The 19,058-nt window shown below is 39.0% G+C and overlaps 1 protein-coding gene across 1 annotated transcript in view; it reads right to left on the bottom strand.

The window, feature by feature from the left end:
• The window catches only part of LOC129877097 (uncharacterized), a 32,537-nt gene that overhangs the window by 2,450 nt on the left and 11,029 nt on the right, over positions 1 to 19,058 (bottom strand). Inside the window, exons 4-11 of the mRNA XM_055952577.1 lie at positions 9,615 to 9,771; positions 9,452 to 9,530; positions 9,151 to 9,191; positions 8,899 to 9,015; positions 8,684 to 8,764; positions 3,382 to 3,444; positions 3,208 to 3,259; positions 213 to 287 (exon numbers count right to left, since the gene is read on the bottom strand). Of these exons, the coding sequence (XP_055808552.1) occupies positions 213 to 287; positions 3,208 to 3,259; positions 3,382 to 3,444; positions 8,684 to 8,764; positions 8,899 to 9,015; positions 9,151 to 9,191; positions 9,452 to 9,530; positions 9,615 to 9,771 (665 nt within the window). The remainder of the gene's footprint in view (positions 1 to 212; positions 288 to 3,207; positions 3,260 to 3,381; positions 3,445 to 8,683; positions 8,765 to 8,898; positions 9,016 to 9,150; positions 9,192 to 9,451; positions 9,531 to 9,614; positions 9,772 to 19,058) is intronic.

Raw genomic sequence — 19,058 nt, 5'->3', positions numbered from 1 at the left:
AAGGAAAGACAATAGCACATAGACCGCGAAGACATAGCAAAAAGAAGCAGGACATAAAGTGGGACATCAACTTCTGACAATTGGACACAAATCTAAAGCTGACAGTATAAAGCATAAAAATCAACCAAAACAAGAAAGGAAGCTGTTTCAAGAGAACATGAATACTGATATACCCAACTAGGCACATCTATAGGAAGATAAAAGGATATTACCATATCCACTCTGCCTTGAACCAAAGAGAAATCCCACGCAATGTATGAATTAATGGCATCGACTGTCAATGAAACCTAGAATAACATTGACATAACAGATATATCAATCAACTGTACACAGTTTTAACGACCCCTAAATGAAGCTCTAAAGAACAAACTTTCAGGAACCAGGTGTTTCAGAGACAAATAGACAATGTATTTTGCAATGCTATTCCCCCATCCCATCTCTAACAAAAATCTACACAAAAAATGCATTGAAATATAAAATCTAAACTTTTGTTGAATTGAAACACCAACACCAATATATAGATCTTGCACTTGATTTATGAGAAGAATAGTAACTAAGATTTGGATACCAGGAGCTCCAAACACCCTTGAATTGTCATAGGTAGCTGACTTGCCAAAAAGAAGATCAAAAGAGTTCCAAATTGAAGTTTAGAAGTATGAATATTTAAAATATGAATACAATGTGAAGAACTCCAACCCAAAATTTAGGAGAGTCTTGAAATAGTTGAGAACAAATAAAACAACACTGTGAAGCAAACGTATTGATGCATGTGTGGACACAAAATGCAAATAAAGCACCACCTTCCATTTAGAAAATTACAAAGAGCCAAGCTTAACAAATTCAGCAGTCCCATGACAAAAGAATCCAAATTATTCATGGAGGAAAAAGAAAATGCATTTTTCTAACTATCATTTGCGAGATTTAGTGCTTGATAATAATCTAAAATTTGGAAATGGGATAACGAAACTCTTGGTCCCTCATCATCACATAGAATTTAGGATTTTGGTGTATGGATCGACATATTATTTTGTTGAAAACAACTTATATTTTTAGTCACTAATGTAATATAACTCAATTGCTATTATATTTAGTTAAATAACTAATGACTATTGTGCAGTTATGACTTAATTTTTTATTATTTACTATTAAGAAAATCGTGTTTTATCATTACTACTCAACTTCATTGATGGGTGCAGCGGTACATCTTGCATTTTTGAAGGATACAACATGCTGGATTTTTGGAGGATCCGAACTACATAGCCTTTATAGAGGAAAACACATAAGTTGCACCTCCAGCTTGTCCAAAAAAGTCATTTGCACACCTAAACTTTGTGGTCGGAGTCTTATCCCCCTATTCTTGTTCGAAGTGGAACTAATTACCTCTCAAGTGATGATGTGGCAGAGATCATTTTCTTGGAAGCGTGAGGAAAAAAGAACCTAAAAACTAGATTGTCCAGGTGTCACTTTCCGATTGGACATTATATAATTAATTACATTTAACATTAAAAATCTCTTTCTTTTTTATGTTTTCTTTGCTTATTCCTTTTTTTTTGATAACCGAAAAAACTGTCTGTCGTCCGCCCTTTGGACTAACCATAGCCTTCTAAACTCGGTGGATAATGGGCCCGCCCCTCTACCCTTCTCCACTTAAATACCAGGCTTCGCTTTGCATGGTGTGGGGCTTAAACCAGTGACCTAAGCCACAAATCCTCCACCTGAATCTGCCTCCAATTTCCATTTTTGTCCTAGGTTAATCATCCAACTCTTTCCTTACTACCCACACATGAAAATTTCACTTTCAGAACTCAAAAGTCTTTTTGAAAAGTAAACCCGCCCCACCAAATCCATCAAATCGAAGAATAAAGAGAAAAAAGGAAGAAAAAAAAAAGTAAAACATTTGTTCTTAGTTAGAGAACTTATTAACAAGCTTAGATAAACAAAGTAGTCCTTCAAGTTCCATCTTTTTCCAACCTGCAACCATTTTTTACATTTCTTTCTAAGCAAGACCTTGATTCTTGAAAGATCAAATGTTTTGTGGAGAACCTCGTATTTCATGCGAGAGATACAGATAAAAAAGGAGAAATGACGAAGGTTGTAATAGAGAAGGAGAAAAGGAAGAAGGTTCTAAAAAGTTAAAATAAATTAAAATAATGGGGTATTATACATGTGTCATGTGCATGTATAATACCACCAAATATAGATCTGGGACTCTTTTAACAAGGTGGTATTAGTTCCATTTCGGACAAAAATATGGGAGTAATGGCCAATGGGTCTCACAAAGTTTAGGTGTGTAAATGACGTTTCACAAGTTTAGGGTGCAACTTATGTATTTCCTTTGTAGAAGTTATATTACCCTTAAATATGGAGTTACAATACAAATTTAACATAGCAAAGGGTAATTAAATGTTATATCTGTTAATAATTCAGTAAATTTGTGAAGATTCACAAGAAAACAAAGCAAAAGTGTAAATTTCAATTAATTGAATATTAAATATGCTTAATCAAATATCACAAGAACCAAAGTCGGAATTTTTCAATATTTGAGGAACTAAAAGTGCAAATTCCCTTTGAAAATTGACTAAGTCAACATCACTTACAAATTTTAGACAAGATTTGGAGTTTTGACCATGACTACATAACTAAAAAGGAAATATACCAACAACATCAATATAAAGAATTATTAGGTGAGATTCATTCTCAAAAAAAAAAAGAATTATTAGGTGAGATACAAATACATTCCATTTTTATACCTCATGAAACAGAATGAATTAATTACAAACATTATCTCACAGACAATTAGTCTCACTATACAACTCAAAATAAGATATTATTATATGTATTCAATTAAATTTTTATCAAATTTGGTACAAAAATATCAACATGAGATACAAATACATTCCATTTTTATACCTCATGAAACAGAATGAATTAATTACAAACATTATCTCACAGACAATTAGTCTCACTATACAACTCAAAATAAGATATTATTATATGTATTCAATTAAATTTTTATCAAATTTGGTACAAAAATATCAACATGGAATATAGGTGCAACACATGTACTAAGCGACTATATATAAATATATATATACACACACACAAATACACATGACTTGCTCAAGACTTGAGAGTTACAAATTAGCAGCACTAATATAAGAAGACATATGATGTAAGAGAAAGCAATCCTCCAAAGTAAAAACAAACCTCATGAGTTTTTCCTGCTGGAACAGTCACTTCCTTGTACTCATCACTTTTTCTGCATTTGGAAACCAAAAGAAAGCTCTAGATCAAGTTGTGAAAATCATATAAATTATTGTCTTACATTTAGTCCAACAATGACAAAATGTACATGAAACCACCATAGAGAATTCTGGATACCTGGCTTCTAATGCACCAGCTTCTTCTGCAGTAATAAAGAACGGAGAATTTGCAAATACCTCACTGCAAAAGTTAAGTAAATCCAGTTAAACAAGTACCAAATTATATAACTACTCACTACACCCTCAAATTAAATAACAAATGATCTTCTTATGATGTGAGTCAATATCTACACACTTTGGCATACAAGTTTACCCACCCTTGTTGCCTTTCCACAAAAAATCCCTTCTGAGTCTATCGAGCTTCTTTGCTACACTGGAAGGGATAGGGAACAAGGACATCACATAGGTGGGAAGTGAGTCTAAGACAGAGTTGATTAGAGTAACTCTTCCCCCTAATGATAGATATTGTGCTTTCCACTGGGATAACCTCTTCATTGTCTTCTCTATGATACTGTCCCACATCTCCACATCTTTGTGCTTGTTTCCTAAGGCATACCTAAGTAGACAGTAGGTAATTTGGCCACCCCACACCCTAAAATGTCAGCCAGGGTCTGAATACTACTCACTTCTATGATGGGAAATATGTTGCTCTTTCACCAATTTACTTTCAAACCAGAAACAGCTTCAAAGACCACTAGCATCACTCTGACGTATCTGATCTGGTCTACTTCAGCTTCACAAAAACTGATAGTGTCATCTGCATAAAACATGTAACAGACCTCCAGTCACCCGCTCCTCCATCATTCAACTTGAAACCCTCAACCAGTCGTTCTGGAGTGTTGTTCTCACCATGCTGCTCAGGCCTTCCATTGCAGTAATGAATAGGAAGGGGAATAGTGGATCTCCTTGTCTGAGGCACCTTTCAGAGGGGAAAAAACCAACAGGTTCTCCATTTACAAAAATGGAGAACCTAACAGTTTTATTTCAAAAGCTTATCCATTTTAGCTGTCTATCTCCAAATCCCATTTGGGTGAGGGTGTTCAGGAGGTAATCCCAATCGACATGGTCAAAGGCTTTCTCAATGTCAAGCTTACACATTAATCCAGCCACCTCAACCCTGGATCTTGAGTAACACACTTATTTGCTATTACGGCTGCATCCATTATCTGTCTACCCTTGATGAAGGTCATTGAGCATTTGTTTACCAAGCTGCCTATCACCCTGTTCATCCTCCTTGCCAGAACTTTGGTCATAATCTTGTATATTCCAGATATCAATACAATTGGCCTGAACTTGAAGTTTCCCAATTCAACTGCACCTGCCTTTTTAGGAATGAGAGCTACATAATTAGCGTTCAAGCTCCTTTCGAACACCTGGTGGTCATAAAGTATTGCATAGTTCCCATAATGTCTCCCTGGACCAGATCCCAGAAACTCAGATAAAAGTTAATGGGAAAGCCATCAGGCCCAGGGGCCTTATCAATGGGATATGATTTGATGCTCTCCGGTATCTCTTTTTTTTATAACAAGAAAAACCCACAGCCGCTATCCTTTGGTGCGCACAGGGTAAAACCCCGCTCCTATGCAATAGCTCGCAAACCACACAGGAGAAGTAACCCGCACTAGGCAAACCCGATGCGATGAGCTCAACCCAGAAGGAAAACCCCTTGCTTTCGCTGGAAAGGGGTTTCGAGCTTGAGACCTCCAACATAGAAGTCCCAAGCCCAAACCAATGGGCCACCCCGAAGAGTTGCTCTCCGGTATCTCTTCTTCATCAAAATTCCTTTATAGCCATGTTTGATCCTCAGGTGTGATAACAGTTGCATCCTGGATGCTGAAATAGTGAAACCAGGCCTCCACTTTTCAGTTTCCTTGTAAAGGTTCTGATAAAAATTCTGAACAGCAACCTTAATGGCATCTGGATCAGTAATTTTGAGCCCCTCCACTTTCAGAGTGTCAATAGAGCTGAACCTCTTATGAGCAGTAGCTATCTTGTGGAAAAATTCGGTGTTTTTGTCTCCATTCTTCAGCCAATTAACTCTTGATTTGTCTCCAAGCTATTTCTTCCCTCTTAGCTACCTCTTCAAATTCCATAGCTAGATGGTTTTTTGTGCTAGTTCATCATCTGAGAGAAGTCTTTGTTCCTGGATAGATTTCCAGCAACTGTTCAGCAAAAGGATCTCCTCTTTTTTGTGCTTCCAAGTTTACCTTGTAACTCCTGCTCCACTGTATTAGTTCCTTTTTATGGAGCTTGAGCTTGTTGTCCAGGATGAATGCAGGTCAACTTTATTTGGGAATGAGTTCCACCATTCCCTCACCTTGTCCTTGAATCCCTCTACTTCTAGCCATCAATTTTCGAATTTGAAGCAAGACTTTTTGAAGTCCCAATATCCACAGGTATGGATGATTGTGTTGTGATCAGACCCCAATCTAGGAAGCAGAATTTGCTTAACTTAAGAGAATGTGTCCTCCCATTCAGCTGAGAAGAAGAACCTATCTATTCTGGATGCACTTTTCTAGTTATCACCCCCTCCTCCAAGTGAAAGAGCCCCCACAAAAAGGTCTACTAGCTCTAATTCATTGATGCACTCAGAGCATATCCCTTGAGATTCTGTTGCAGTTTACCCTCTCAACTACAAATCTCGTGACATTGAAGTCACCACAAATCACCCAAGGCCCCTCACAATTGGCTCTGTAGGTTACCAGTTTACCCCATAATTCTCTTCTGATGACCTGTTACAATCTGCATAAATAGCACTGAGAAACCAAGTCAACTCTAGGTTTATACCAGTGAATTTGCAGGCGATCACTGGCTACCAACTTCGAACAGTTCCCCCATCCACTCCCTCTTGTCTCATATGATAAGAATCCCCCCCTCCCCCACCACTGCCCCTAGCCTCCAGGTGAACCTTTCACCTATTTTAACATCTCCATCCAATTTGGTTTCTAATAGATCCTGAATGTTAGCTCCACACTGCTGGATTAGTTGTTTTACCAACCTTCTTTTGTCAACCCCATCGAGTCCCCCTGGCATTCCGAGATACAATCTTGGCTTTCATTGATCACTGATGGATGGTCTCCTCCCTTTTCTCAGTTCACTTCTAGGTTCACCATCCTTGTATTTCACCTCGAAAATAAAATTCCTAACTTCCTTTGGTACCAACTGGTTGTCGTGAATTGGTTCTTTTGTCAGCCCCCTCCTTTGATCAAGTTTTTCGAGTAAAACCTCAGCTTCCTTCTCAAAACCATCAAATAAAGTCCCATATTCCTTGCTTAATTTGATGATGTTTTTTGAACCCAAGAAGAAGCCCTGCCCTCCACCTCTCTGTTGCATTCACGGGAATCAAATTGGATAGGAGTGGGTCATTCTAGAGATATCAATTGGTTTTCCGCTGGTTCCCCTCCTATCTCCTTGGCTGGATCATCCCACACTATTTCTGAGGTTGGAGGATGAATTACCTACGGAATTGAGATCGCGTCTGCTTTGGGCTGGGTGATGTCGAGTTCCATGGGAATTTCGACCATCTCCCTGTGTTTGAGTTCGTTGCTCAAAGCTACGTAGATCAGTGATTTCGATATATTGTAATGAGATCGCGTCTGTTGGGATTACTTTCCAGTTTTATTGCAATAAAAGGGAGGAACAGATCAGTGATTATAGCAGATCCATAGACATTTGGAATGGGGTTATAGAGAAATGTGAGAAGAAACTTGCTGGATGGAAGAGCCAGTATCTTTCTTTAGGTGGCAGGCTAATTCTCATAAACAGTGTCCTAGATGCTCTACCTACCTACTTCATGTCTCTTTTCCCTATTCCCCCTCAGGTTGAAAAGAATGGATATGTTGAGAAGCAATTTTTTTGTGGCAAAGAAACAAGGATAAAAGAGGTATCAATCTTGTCAAATAGAAAACCCTGACACTCACCAAACAACAAGGGGGGTTGATATAAAGAATCTAAGGAAGCAGAATCAAAGTTTGCTCATGAAGTGGCTATGGAGATATTCAAATGAAAATCAATCACTCTCGATGAAGGTGATTAAAGAAAAGTATGGAGAAGAAAATGCATGGAAGACCAAAACAGTTAATACTGTATATGGGGTCAGTGTCTGGAAGACTATTAGAAATCTATGGCAGATTTTCAGTATCAATATTAGCCTCAAAGTTGGGAATGGTCACAAAATTTCTTTTTGGGAAGACAACTGGTAAGGATCTAGCCCCCTCGGGCTTCTATACCCAGATGTTCTCTTACTGAATCATCAACAAAGAGCTAATATAAGTGAAGTTTGGAATAATCAAGGTTGGGACCTCAGTTTCAGAAGGCTCTTAAATGATTGGGAGATCAACAGATCCATAGGACTCCTCAACACTCTCAATCTATTCAATGGAGTCTCACTAGAGAAAGATAGATAATGGTGGTTGAGAGACAGTTCAGGAGCTTTTTTAGTCTAGACAACATATCATATGAGGAACCATAACAATAATCTTAGTGTGCAATGTCCCTGGAAGCAATTATGGAAGGCCAAGATACCATACAAAGTGACATGTTTTGTTTGGTTGGTAGTTAAGAGGGCTTGCTGGATGCAGGACAGACTGCAGAGAAGGGGAATACATCTTTCCTCTATCTACCATCTCTGTGGAAGAAATGCAGAAATAAATAGTCATCTTTTTTTGCATTGTAAGGTGACTTCTCAACTGTGGGATATATTTCTAGTAATGATTGGTTTGAGCTGGAAAATGCCAATGAATACACTAGATATGATATCTAACTGGAGTAGGTAACGAAGAACAAAAGCTCAAAAAACACAGTTGGAGTATGATCCCAGGCTGCATATGGTGGACTACCTGGAATTAAAGGAATTCAAGATGTTTTGAGAACAAAAGCAATACTATCCAGAAGATAAAGCTTAATTGTATTCTGCTTTTGCAATTTTGGTGTAAACAAGAGTATATAAGTGACATAGAGACTCTCGTACAGTTCCTAGAATCTCTATAGGTATCTAAATAAAAAAATAATTGTTGCAACTTTGGCCTGATTTCAATACAAATATGTCACCATTTCAAAAAAAATGTTCCTCTCCAGACTAAATTGCAAAATACAAAGGTAAGAAAGATTTCCCTCTTATATTTTCCTTCCTCCACTATAAAACAAAACAAAGAAAGAGGAGAAAATTGTAAAAGATTCCCTTCATGCTTCTTCTGTCCATAGCTTCTACACATGGTCTAAGTTGCCTACAATGACATGAATGCCATCCAAGAAGTGACTTGAATGTTTTATCTGATTGACCATGAGATAAAAATATCATATTATGAAATAAATAATAGGGCTTTAACTAAACACGAAGGAGATTAGGCTAATCTATATTGAATAACATGATTAGGGACAAGCGAAAGATAAGAAATGACAGTTCCAAAAGCATAAAGTACCGAATGAATTTGATGAATCTTTGGAACTCAGAAGTGTAGACATCTACTGCTTCTTCCAAGACCGTAATTTGATTCCTTGACCTACCCAAAATGAAACAACAAGAAGGTTCAGGTGAAACAATGCTATTACTGTGGAGCAAAGACACAGATATTAAGAGAAATAACCAAATGGTTCTCAATTCAATCATTTGTAAGTACAATGTCTAAAGTCTTACAGTTTTCCAGCTTCAAAGCGTCGCCATAGCAGAGAAAGAAAAAGTCGAATGTTGAGCACCATTTTTGTGAGGTTGTACAAAGGTGGACCATAACGTTGTCGCTGCTCTTCCATTGGCCTAGAGGTAGACATTTATCAAAAAGCAGTAGACAGGATCACTATTGGGTAACCCAACCCTTGACAAATGAGCAAAATAAAGAACACAAATCAAATAGAAAAAGAATAAATAAGATAAATGCAGTGAAAATAATACCCATCATCATCATTTATTTTCTGAACAAAATCCAACAGAACCTGCAAGATAAATTGCAGGTAAATAGTTTTACTGAAGACCAGAAAATCAATGTACTGTCCCTGGCATGAATTTAGAATGAATTGAACTATATAATTGAAGAATACGGCTTCAAAATGGGTCGATTAGCATCCATGAGATTATTACTCGAAACAAAAGGTTAATGCATAAAAACAACAGGCCTTGTTTATAAACATTGACAAGTACTTGTTAGGCAAAAGTTATAAATCCATTAATTTCTACTATATGAATCGCAACATACCTGAGGCACTCCAACTAAATACTTCACTAGTGTCTTATAGACACCTGTAGCAGAACCCAGTTGAGCCAGTTGCCGTCTCCTGTGTGAAAGTATCTTGGCATGAGTCAGAATCAAATCATATACTGGTTGTACCATCACAAAGAGAAGATAAAACAATACTTACCGTTCCATTTGTTGATGCCATAGCAGAGCATATTGATCACGAATACTTCCACCGGAATTGATTAGAGAATCAACTTCAGCCTGCTTATTTCTCTCAGAACGCTCCCTCTGTTGCCTTATTAGTGTACCACGAAAGTCTTGTGGCATGTAGGTCATCACTACAGAAGTAATAAAAGAATCTAGATTACTATCTATGCCCTTTAAACGTGTAAAACAATAGTAATTTGCTGATCTATAATAAACATCTCTTCAACTTGCCATTTGGCTGTGTGCATGCCTTTGTTGGCGATTCTAGTAAGCACATTCTCTAATAGTTGATGATAAATGCAAGGGACTGGTTGGTAGTAAAAGAGGCAGCACTAACTCAGGAGAATCTTATGAAGAGGAGAATACATATGTGTCCAAGATGTTTTTTTTGTGAGCAACAGGCAGAGACAATCAACCAACTGTTTCTTCACTGCAGGGTAGTCAGACAACTTTGGAACTTGTTTGCCAGCTTCAGGGGCATAAGTTAGACCATGCCAGAGAGGGCAAGTCAGGTTATAGAAAGTTGGAACAATGAAGGTAATGGCTGTACAGACAAAAGCAGATGGAGAATTGTCCCAGCAGTGATTTGGTGGACCATATGGAAGGAGAAAAACTTGAGATGTTTTGAGAGCATTAGCAGTCCTTCACATAAGACTAAAATGAACTGCATTATCACTTTTTGCTATTGGTGCAGTTCTGAGTATGTAGATGATCTTGTATACAACAACAACAAACCCAGTATAATCCCACCATGTGGGGTCTGGGAGGGTAGAGTGTACGCAGACCTAACCCCCACCTTGAAAGGTAGGGCGGCTGTTTCCGAAAGACCCTCGGCTCAAGAGAGGAAAACAAGATAAAAGGTCAGATAGGGACAAACATATCGAAAATAAGGAATAGCAAAAGTGAGAAAGTCATGGTAGAATAGAATGGAAAGAAAGAGGCATTAACTACTATAAATAAATAAGATAATCAAAGTACAACGGCTCCACACCTATAAACAGCAATACAATGCAGGAATCAAATGGCAATAAACAATGAGCAGAACTACAACTACTATGGTGTAAGGATAAGTTACCTAGCCTTTTATCCTAATCTGAGTCCTCCACAAAAGAAATTATAGTGCGCTAATGTGCCTACTAATAGGGAAGAATAACAAGACTATGTACTAGCCTTCTACCCTAATGTGGGTCCTCCACACCCTCCTATCTAAGGTCATGTCCTCGGTAAGCTGTAACTGCGCCATGTCCTGTCTAATCACCTCTCCCCAATATTTCTTCGGCCTACCCCTACCTCTTCTGAAACCATCCATGGCCAACCTCTCACACCTCCTCACTGGGGCATCTGTCTCTCCTCTTCACATGCCCAAACCATCTCAGTCGCATTTTCCGCATCTTGTCTTCCACCGAGGCCACCTCTACCTTGTCCCGAATAGCCTCATTTCTAATTTTGTCGCTCCTGGTATGCCCACACATCCATCTCAACATTCTCATCTCGGCTACTTTCATCTTTTGAACGTGAAAGATCTTAACTGGCCAACACTCCGCCCCATATAACAAAGCCGGTCTAACCACCACTTTGTAGAACTTGCCCTTAAATTGTGGTGGCACCTTCTTGTCACATAGCACACCGGAAGCGAGCCTCCATTTCATCCACTCTGCCCCAATACGATGTGTGATATCATCGTCAATCTCCCCGCTGCCTTGCATGATAGACCCAAGGTACTTGAAACTACTTTTCTTTTAGATGGCCTGGTCACCAAGCCTAACTTCCGCGCCAACCTCCTGAGGTGTCTCACTGAACTTGCACTCTAAGTATTCTGTCTTGGTCCTACTCAGCTTAAACTCTTTAGACTCCAAGGTATGTCTCTAGTCCTCCATCTTAGCGTTAACTCCTCTACGAGTCTCATCGATCAGGATTATCATCCGCAAAAAGCATACACCATGGCACCTCACCTTGAATTTGTCACGTCAATCCATCCATCACCAAGAAAAATAAAAATGGACTAAGGGTTGATCCTTGATGCAACCCCATCACAACTGGGAAGTGCTCTGAGTCCCGTCCTACTATCCTTTCCTTGATTTTAGCACCCTCATACATATCCTTGATCACCCTAATGTACGTCACAGGTACACCTTTAGCCTCCAAACATCTCCATAGTATCTCTCGTGGAATTTTATCGTAAGCCTTTTCTAGATCAATGAATAACATATGCAAGTCCCTCTTTCTCTCCCTATACTGCTCCACCAGTCTCCTCATAAGATGGATGGCTTCTGTAGTTAAGCGTCCCGGCATAAATCCAAACTGGTTCTCTGAAATAGACATTCTAGGATCTTTGTAAGATGAAGTAGGACCTATTTTTTTTAGATTTGTTGAGTCTCCTCAATTGTATGTAGCTTCATGGTGTAAATTTGGGATCCCAGCCTTTAGTGCTGAAGATTTATATACCATCCTGTTACCTTTGTCAAAAAAAAAATGCAAGGGCGCCTAATTTTGGAATCCGAAGCCGAAGGGTACCTTTTTTTTTGCAAAAATTCCAAAACGGCAATCAATTTTTGTAAAAAAAACAAAAGGCCAAAAACGCACGGTAGCGTGCGACTTCCCTTTTAGTCAGTGGACGGCGTTAAGCCCACTGTTAAAGGAAGTCGCACGGCAGGATGCGACTTACAAGTCACATGTAAGCCTGCGACTTCCCTTAACGGTGGGTGCCATGCCCCTCTTCCCACCCCCACCACCACCACCACCACCACCACCACCCAATCCCATTGCCCACCCCAATGTTTTATATTAATTAGGTGTTTTATTTTTTTATAAATTTGTATATTTATGTTTTAGCTTAAATTTACAAATTAGGTTTTATCATTTTTAAAGTTAATTTATTTGATATGTGGTGAAGTAAAAGCATTTTAATATAAAACCTAATTTGTATATTTAAGCTAATTTGTATATTTAAGCTTTTACTTTACCACATATTAAATAAATTAATGTTAAAAATGATAAAACCTAATTTGTATATTTAAGCTAAAACATAAAAATACAAATTTATAAAAAAAACAACTAATTAATATAAAACATTGGGGGTGGGCTGGGGAGGGGGCACAACGGGATAGGGTGTTGGGGTGGGGGTGGGGGTGGGAAGAGGGGCATTGCCCACACCATTAAGGGAAGTCGCAGACTGCTAGTCGCATGCTGTCGTGCGACTTGTAAGTCACATGCTACCGTGCGACTTCCTTTAACGGTGGGCTTTAATGGCGTCCACTGACAAAAGGAAAGTCGCACGCTACCGTGCGTTTTTGCCCTTTTGGTTTCTTACAAAAATTAATTGTTTTTGCAAAAAAAAGTTACCCTTTCGGCTCCAGACTCCCTAATTTTGGGTAGTATAGTTTTTCCTAATAACAACAACTACTATGCCTCAATCCCAAACAAGTTGGGGTCGGCTGTATGAATCTTCATTTATTCATTTAATGTCAAAATCATATCATCATCATAATTAGTACACTTTTTTTTCTGATAACATAAATATTTTATCAACGTGGGGGGAAATAGTCCACACACAACATAAATACAAAGTAGAAAAAAAAACTCATACCAAAACATGTTCTTGTACTTAGAGCAACCCCTTTCTCTAAGAAATAAGTAGGGGCAACCAGTCACCATAGATGACCGTGATACTACATTTGCTCCAAAAATGTACAAAAAAAGTTCCAATAACTTGGGGAAAAGTACTTTCAGTTCCAAAATCTCCTCTATTTCTTCCCTTGCATCTTAGGTAGTGTACTATGACAATATTTGAAGCCTGAAAACAAAGAACTTAGATATAACTTTCAAAGGTATAAGCTTGACGGGCGGACAACTTGATCAAGCGCATAGTTGTTTCATTTCAAACAAAGAAATAAATCTCTAATGGTGGATTGGATGAGAAACTGAAGATGATGAACTACCAAAAGTTGGTACTGCAGAAGATCCTTGCAATAATAAATGTTAAAGAATTAAACGTTAAACCAATTAGAGTGAAAATAGTGGAAGAGGAAACAGTTGGGTTGAGCATAGTGCTAGTAGTACGGCCAGTACACACAACAAGACTGAAACAGTTATTACTTCTTTTTTTTTTATTAAGGTAAAGTGATTGAAACAGTTATTACTTTTAAGCCACCTTTTAGGTCTATTTCTGTCCTTCCAGTTTAGCCTATAGGCACCCCAGAGGCAGGCATATATGGACTTTGTGGATCTTTTCAATCTATTAGAACGATGAATAGTTGAATTTTGGTGTAAGGCGTGAGCAGAAATACTGGGAAATGGTAAATATGCGTTGAGAGGCTATTTCTGAAGAGAAACAGGGGCAGCAATTGCGTCATGTTCAGTAGATAAGTCGTCAGGGCCATCACAATTTGTAACAAAAATCACCATCTCCAGTAAAAGAAATTGATAAATAAATCACCATCTCCAATAATTAAATGCCAAAATCCTGCTATGAAATTTGACAATAAGCTTCACTATTGATGTATTAGCTAAAATCATTAATATTCAAAAATCAACCACATAAAACACGTATCTTTGAAAAGATTCAGACACCAAAGGTGTTCGGATGCCAACTAAGTTCACTATGAAAATCCATCTTTCTTTTCAAACTTGTATATTCACACTGAAAAGCCTACCAATCCAGCAAAAAGGAATCCTTAATCCATCAATTCCCTGCTTACAACTCGACTTGCCCCAAATTTGGTTGAATCTGAATAAAATCAAAACATCACCTACTCTAGAACATTCAACCGAGCTATCATACATCATGCTCAGACAGCCAATTCAACACCATCTGCACGAACTAATCAACTGTCGAATCTCCTAACAAATATATCTTCAGGAACACCATCTACTATCTGTTCCCCCTCTTGACACCCAGAGTCATACTTCATCTACTACTAAACTCTAGAAACATTCACCTTTCAGATATAATTTCGACCAAGCAGATACATCTTTCTACGACCAACATTTTTCCATTTCCCACTGGTCTAAATTCATATCTGCTCTACTTTTCTCTTAGCAATAAGACCAGCCTTACATTAGTGGGTATAATCGAATCAAACTAGGCTGTGGGACACACTTTGAATTACTTTTTTTTCTTGGATAAGTTGTGTGAACTTTGAAATGATGTACTGCATATCCAAATTCTATAGAGGGACTAAGGAGAGCTTCTCTCTTTGCAGGGTCTATGTTACCACGTCAATTATCTTATTTTTTGCTCTCCCTCTCTTCATCACAATCTTTTTCTAACTTCACAAAGTTCTCCTTTCTCAAAATTTGATGATATGCTCTGCATTAGCAGCCTCTGAACAACATTTTTTTTAAAACTGGTAATGTTGTATTCTTCAGAATTAAGGATATGCTGGCAACCTTCAAAAGATAAACAGGGAGAAAGAGGAGGGAAACTACTTACAATAACACTAACAGATCTACTAGTTTTAATTCATATATGTTAGCTTTTTACACCAAAAATAGAAAGATACAATACAATTCCATTTAACTGTGTGAATGGAATTGGACCTATCTTCAAAGCTTCTACTATTTCTCTCTTTCCCTGCGGACCACCAAATGCAATGTGGGATGATTCTCCCCCATATCTTCTGGCTCTTGCTTCCTCCTCTTCTGATCCAACAACTTAGTAGATCTGCAGTGTGCTCAGGTATAGTCCATTTCGTTTCCGTGAGTGTAAGAAAGACAATAATTGTGTAGTGAATTTGTAATGTAGAAAAAGGTGACTGTTTGTTTCATTTGTTTCACCACAGAGTTGACATCTGGAATTTATAACCTTCTCCTTTTTCCTCAAAACCTCATGTGTCAGCCATGCCTTTCTTGCTACCAACCAAGTAAAACATTTAACTTTAGTTGGAGCTATGTTTTTCCAAACATTTAACTTCACGCGATTTGGATCAAGTGAAGTGCATTAAAGACGAAGACGGAAAATTATTGGTGGAGGAGACCCTTATCAAACAAAGATGGCAGTCATACTTCCATAAACTTTTAAATGACAAAGGGGACAGAGAAATTGTGTTGGGAGATTTGGAACATACAGGAAGGAGTCACGATTTTGGGGGTTGTAGGAGTATTACGGTCGATGAGGTTAAGGATGTTGTTCGTAGGATGCGCTGGGGAAGAGCAACCGGACCTGACGAGATCCCTGGAGAATTTTGGAAGAGTGCGGGCTCGGTAGGTTTGGAATGGCTGACTAGGTTATTTAATGTCATCTTTACAACGGCAACGATGCCCGTAGAATGGAGATCGAGCATCATGATCCCGCTTTACAAAAATAAAGGGGATAGCCAGAGCTGTGACAACTATAGAGGTATTAAGCTTCTAAGCCATACTATGAAAGTGTGGGAAAGAGTGGTAGAGATGAGGGTGAGGAGAGGCGTGTCTATTTCAGAGAACCAGTTCGGATTTATGCCGGGACGCTCAACTACAGAAGCCATCCACCTTATGAGGAGACTAATGGAGCAATATAGGGAGAGGAAGAGAGACTTGCATATGGTGTTCATCGACTTGGAAAAGGCTTACGATAAAGTCCCACGAGAGATACTATGGAGATGTTTGGAGGCTAAAGGTGTACCTGTAGCGTACATAAGGGTGATCAAGGACATGTACGAGGGTGCCAAAACCAGGGTAAGGACAGTAGGAGGGGACTCAGAACACTTCCCAGTTATGATGGGGTTACATCAAGGATCAGCTCTTAGCCCGTTCCTATTTGCCTTGGTGATGGATGGATTGACGCGACAAATTCAAGGTGAGGTGCCATGGTGTATGCTTTTTGCGGATGACATAGTCCTCATCGATGAGACTCGTAGCGGAGTTAACGCTAAGCTGGAAGATTGGAGATGCACCTTGGAGTCTAAGGGGTTTAAGCTGAGTAGGACCAAGACAGAGTACCTAGAGTGCAAGTTCAGTGAGACACCTCAAGAGGCTGGCGCGGAAGTTAGGCTCGGGGACCAAGCCATCCAAAAGAGAAGTAGTTTTAAGTACCTGGGTTCTATCATGCAAGACAGGGGAGAGATCGACGAGGATGTCACACACCGTATTAGGGCAGGATGGATGAAATGGAGGCTTGCCTCCGGTGTGTTATGTGACAAGAAGGTGCCACCAAAACTTAAGGGCAAGTTCTACAAAGTGGTCATTAGACCAGCTATGTTATATGGGGCGGAGTGTTGGCCAGTTAAGGTCTCCCACGTGCAAAAGATGAAGGTTGCCGAGATGAGAATGTTGAGATGGATGTGTGGGCATACCAGGAGTGACAAGATTAGAAATGAGGCTATTCGAGAAAAGGTAGGAGTGGCCTCGGTGGAAGACAAGATGCGGGAAACGCGACTGAGATGGTTTGGACATGTGAAGAGGAGAGTCTCAGATGCACCAGTGCGGAGATGTGAGAGGCTGGCCATGGATGGTTTCAGAAGAGGTAGGGGTAGGCCGAAGAAATATTGGGGAGAGGTGATCAGACAGGACATGGCACATTTACGACTTACCGAGGACATGACCCTAGATAGGAGGGTGTGGAGGACACACATTAGGGTAGAAGGCTAGTACATAGTGGTTTTATTCTCTCTTATTCGTAGGCGTACTAACGCACTATGATTCTTTGTACTCTGATGTATGTTATTTATGGTATTTATGTTATTATCCAATAATAATATCTACTGTTTTTTTGTGCTTTGATTATACTATTGTTTGGACCATTTTCGTTGTTTACTTATTTACTCTAATATTCTTGTCTGACCTTTTTCTATGCTTTTATTAAGCCGAGGGTCTTTCGGAAACAGCCGTCCTACATTGGTAGGAGTCAGGTCTGCGTACACTCTACCCTCCCCAGACCCCACAGTGTGGGATTTCACTGGGTTGTTGTTGTTGTTGTTGTTGTTGTTGTTGTTGTTCCACAAAAATTGTTTTCTTCTGTTTAGCTGTGCATTACCTGTTTCGTAGGCCCTCTTAACAGAGAAATTCCCATCCTTATTGTGTTTCCATCTCATAGAATCTGGATTTGGGGTAGTGCCTGTGAAATCCTCAAGTCTAAGAAGCAAATTGGCCCCCCTATCCACTTCTCAATCATTCAATAGTCTTCTAAAAGATAGATGCCATCCCTGATCAGTCCAACATTCTTTGACAGTTTCCCCAGGGTTGTTGCATATACTAAACAGGTCGGGAAAATCATTCTTCAGAGGTGTCTGGTTGTTCCAAGTATCTCCCCAAAAACTTGTTTTTTCCTATCTCCCACTTTTATGATCATGTTTTCTTCTACCTTTGGCCAAAGATCCCTGATTGTTCTCTATGCCCCACACCCATAGGGCATAGAGCTATTGTTGCTGCACCATAGGTTGCTCTCACCATATTTACTCTTGATGATCTCTATCCATAAAGCCTGATCTTCTTCACAATATCTCCACAACCATTTCATCAAGAGACTATTATTCTGTCTCGTTAGATTTTTGATTCCTAAGCCTCTGAACAACATTAGCTAGTGTCAATATCCTCTTAAGTGTCTTCAGTCGAATTAAGGCTTCCTCTCACAAACTATCATCCATATTGGCTTGGCTAAGTTTGTCTCCTGGGTTTGGGTTTTGGACTCTTGGGTATTGTTTTTTCAATTATACCGTTGGGATTAGTTGCCAATTATCATTAGGTGGCATAGGACTCTTGGTTTCTTTGATTTGATTTCTAAATTGTATGGGGTTGGAGGTGGCGTTGTGGGCTTAGATTGGAGCTTTAATTGTAGACGGAGCGGCCTCTTTTTTTATGCAGTGGTGTTCATGCCAGCTTACACGTAGCCTATTTCATGAGGTATCTGCTACCTCCAACCAACATAGGTAGCGGGTAACTCTAGTCACCAAGGCTTAAAAAACAGAACAAATCACCTAATGTTTTTGTGTCCGTTGGAATTTGAACCTGAGACCTCATAATTCTCCTCCACTTCATTGACCACTAGGTCACACCTTTAGGTGGTTTAGCATCATATTATAGTTGGACTGTGCATTTAGTTTGGTTTGTGAAATTTAAAAAGTAGAATATTTAGTGGGTTTCTACAATACATGTTGAGAATTGGAACATGCTTTTTTTGTTTAGGCATATCATAGGTAACCTATCTTGGCACCTTCTAAAATTTGAAGTCGATTTTGTTTTCTTCATTGATTAATGATCTTTACCATTGCAAAATTAGCCATTGGCGAATTACTATCCTCGTTATTTGTGAAATCTTTGTGAAGATTGATTGCCTTGGCAATTTCACAATGTCTCCATAAGTCTCTCTTACTTCCACATCTTCACTATCCCACTGTTGACTCGGGGTCAAACAAGGCTTACGATAAGTTCATTCACTTTTCTGGCAACAACAGTGTGATATCTTACCCATGTCCCTTGATCTAAGTCTCATCCTCAACGTGTC

Source organism: Solanum dulcamara, chromosome 12, assembly GCF_947179165.1.
Source record: "Solanum dulcamara chromosome 12, daSolDulc1.2, whole genome shotgun sequence".
NCBI classification, from domain to species: Eukaryota; Viridiplantae; Streptophyta; class Magnoliopsida; order Solanales; family Solanaceae; genus Solanum; species Solanum dulcamara.
The sequence above is the reverse complement of the archived record's forward strand: the minus strand, read 5'-3'. Positions and strand labels throughout refer to the sequence as shown.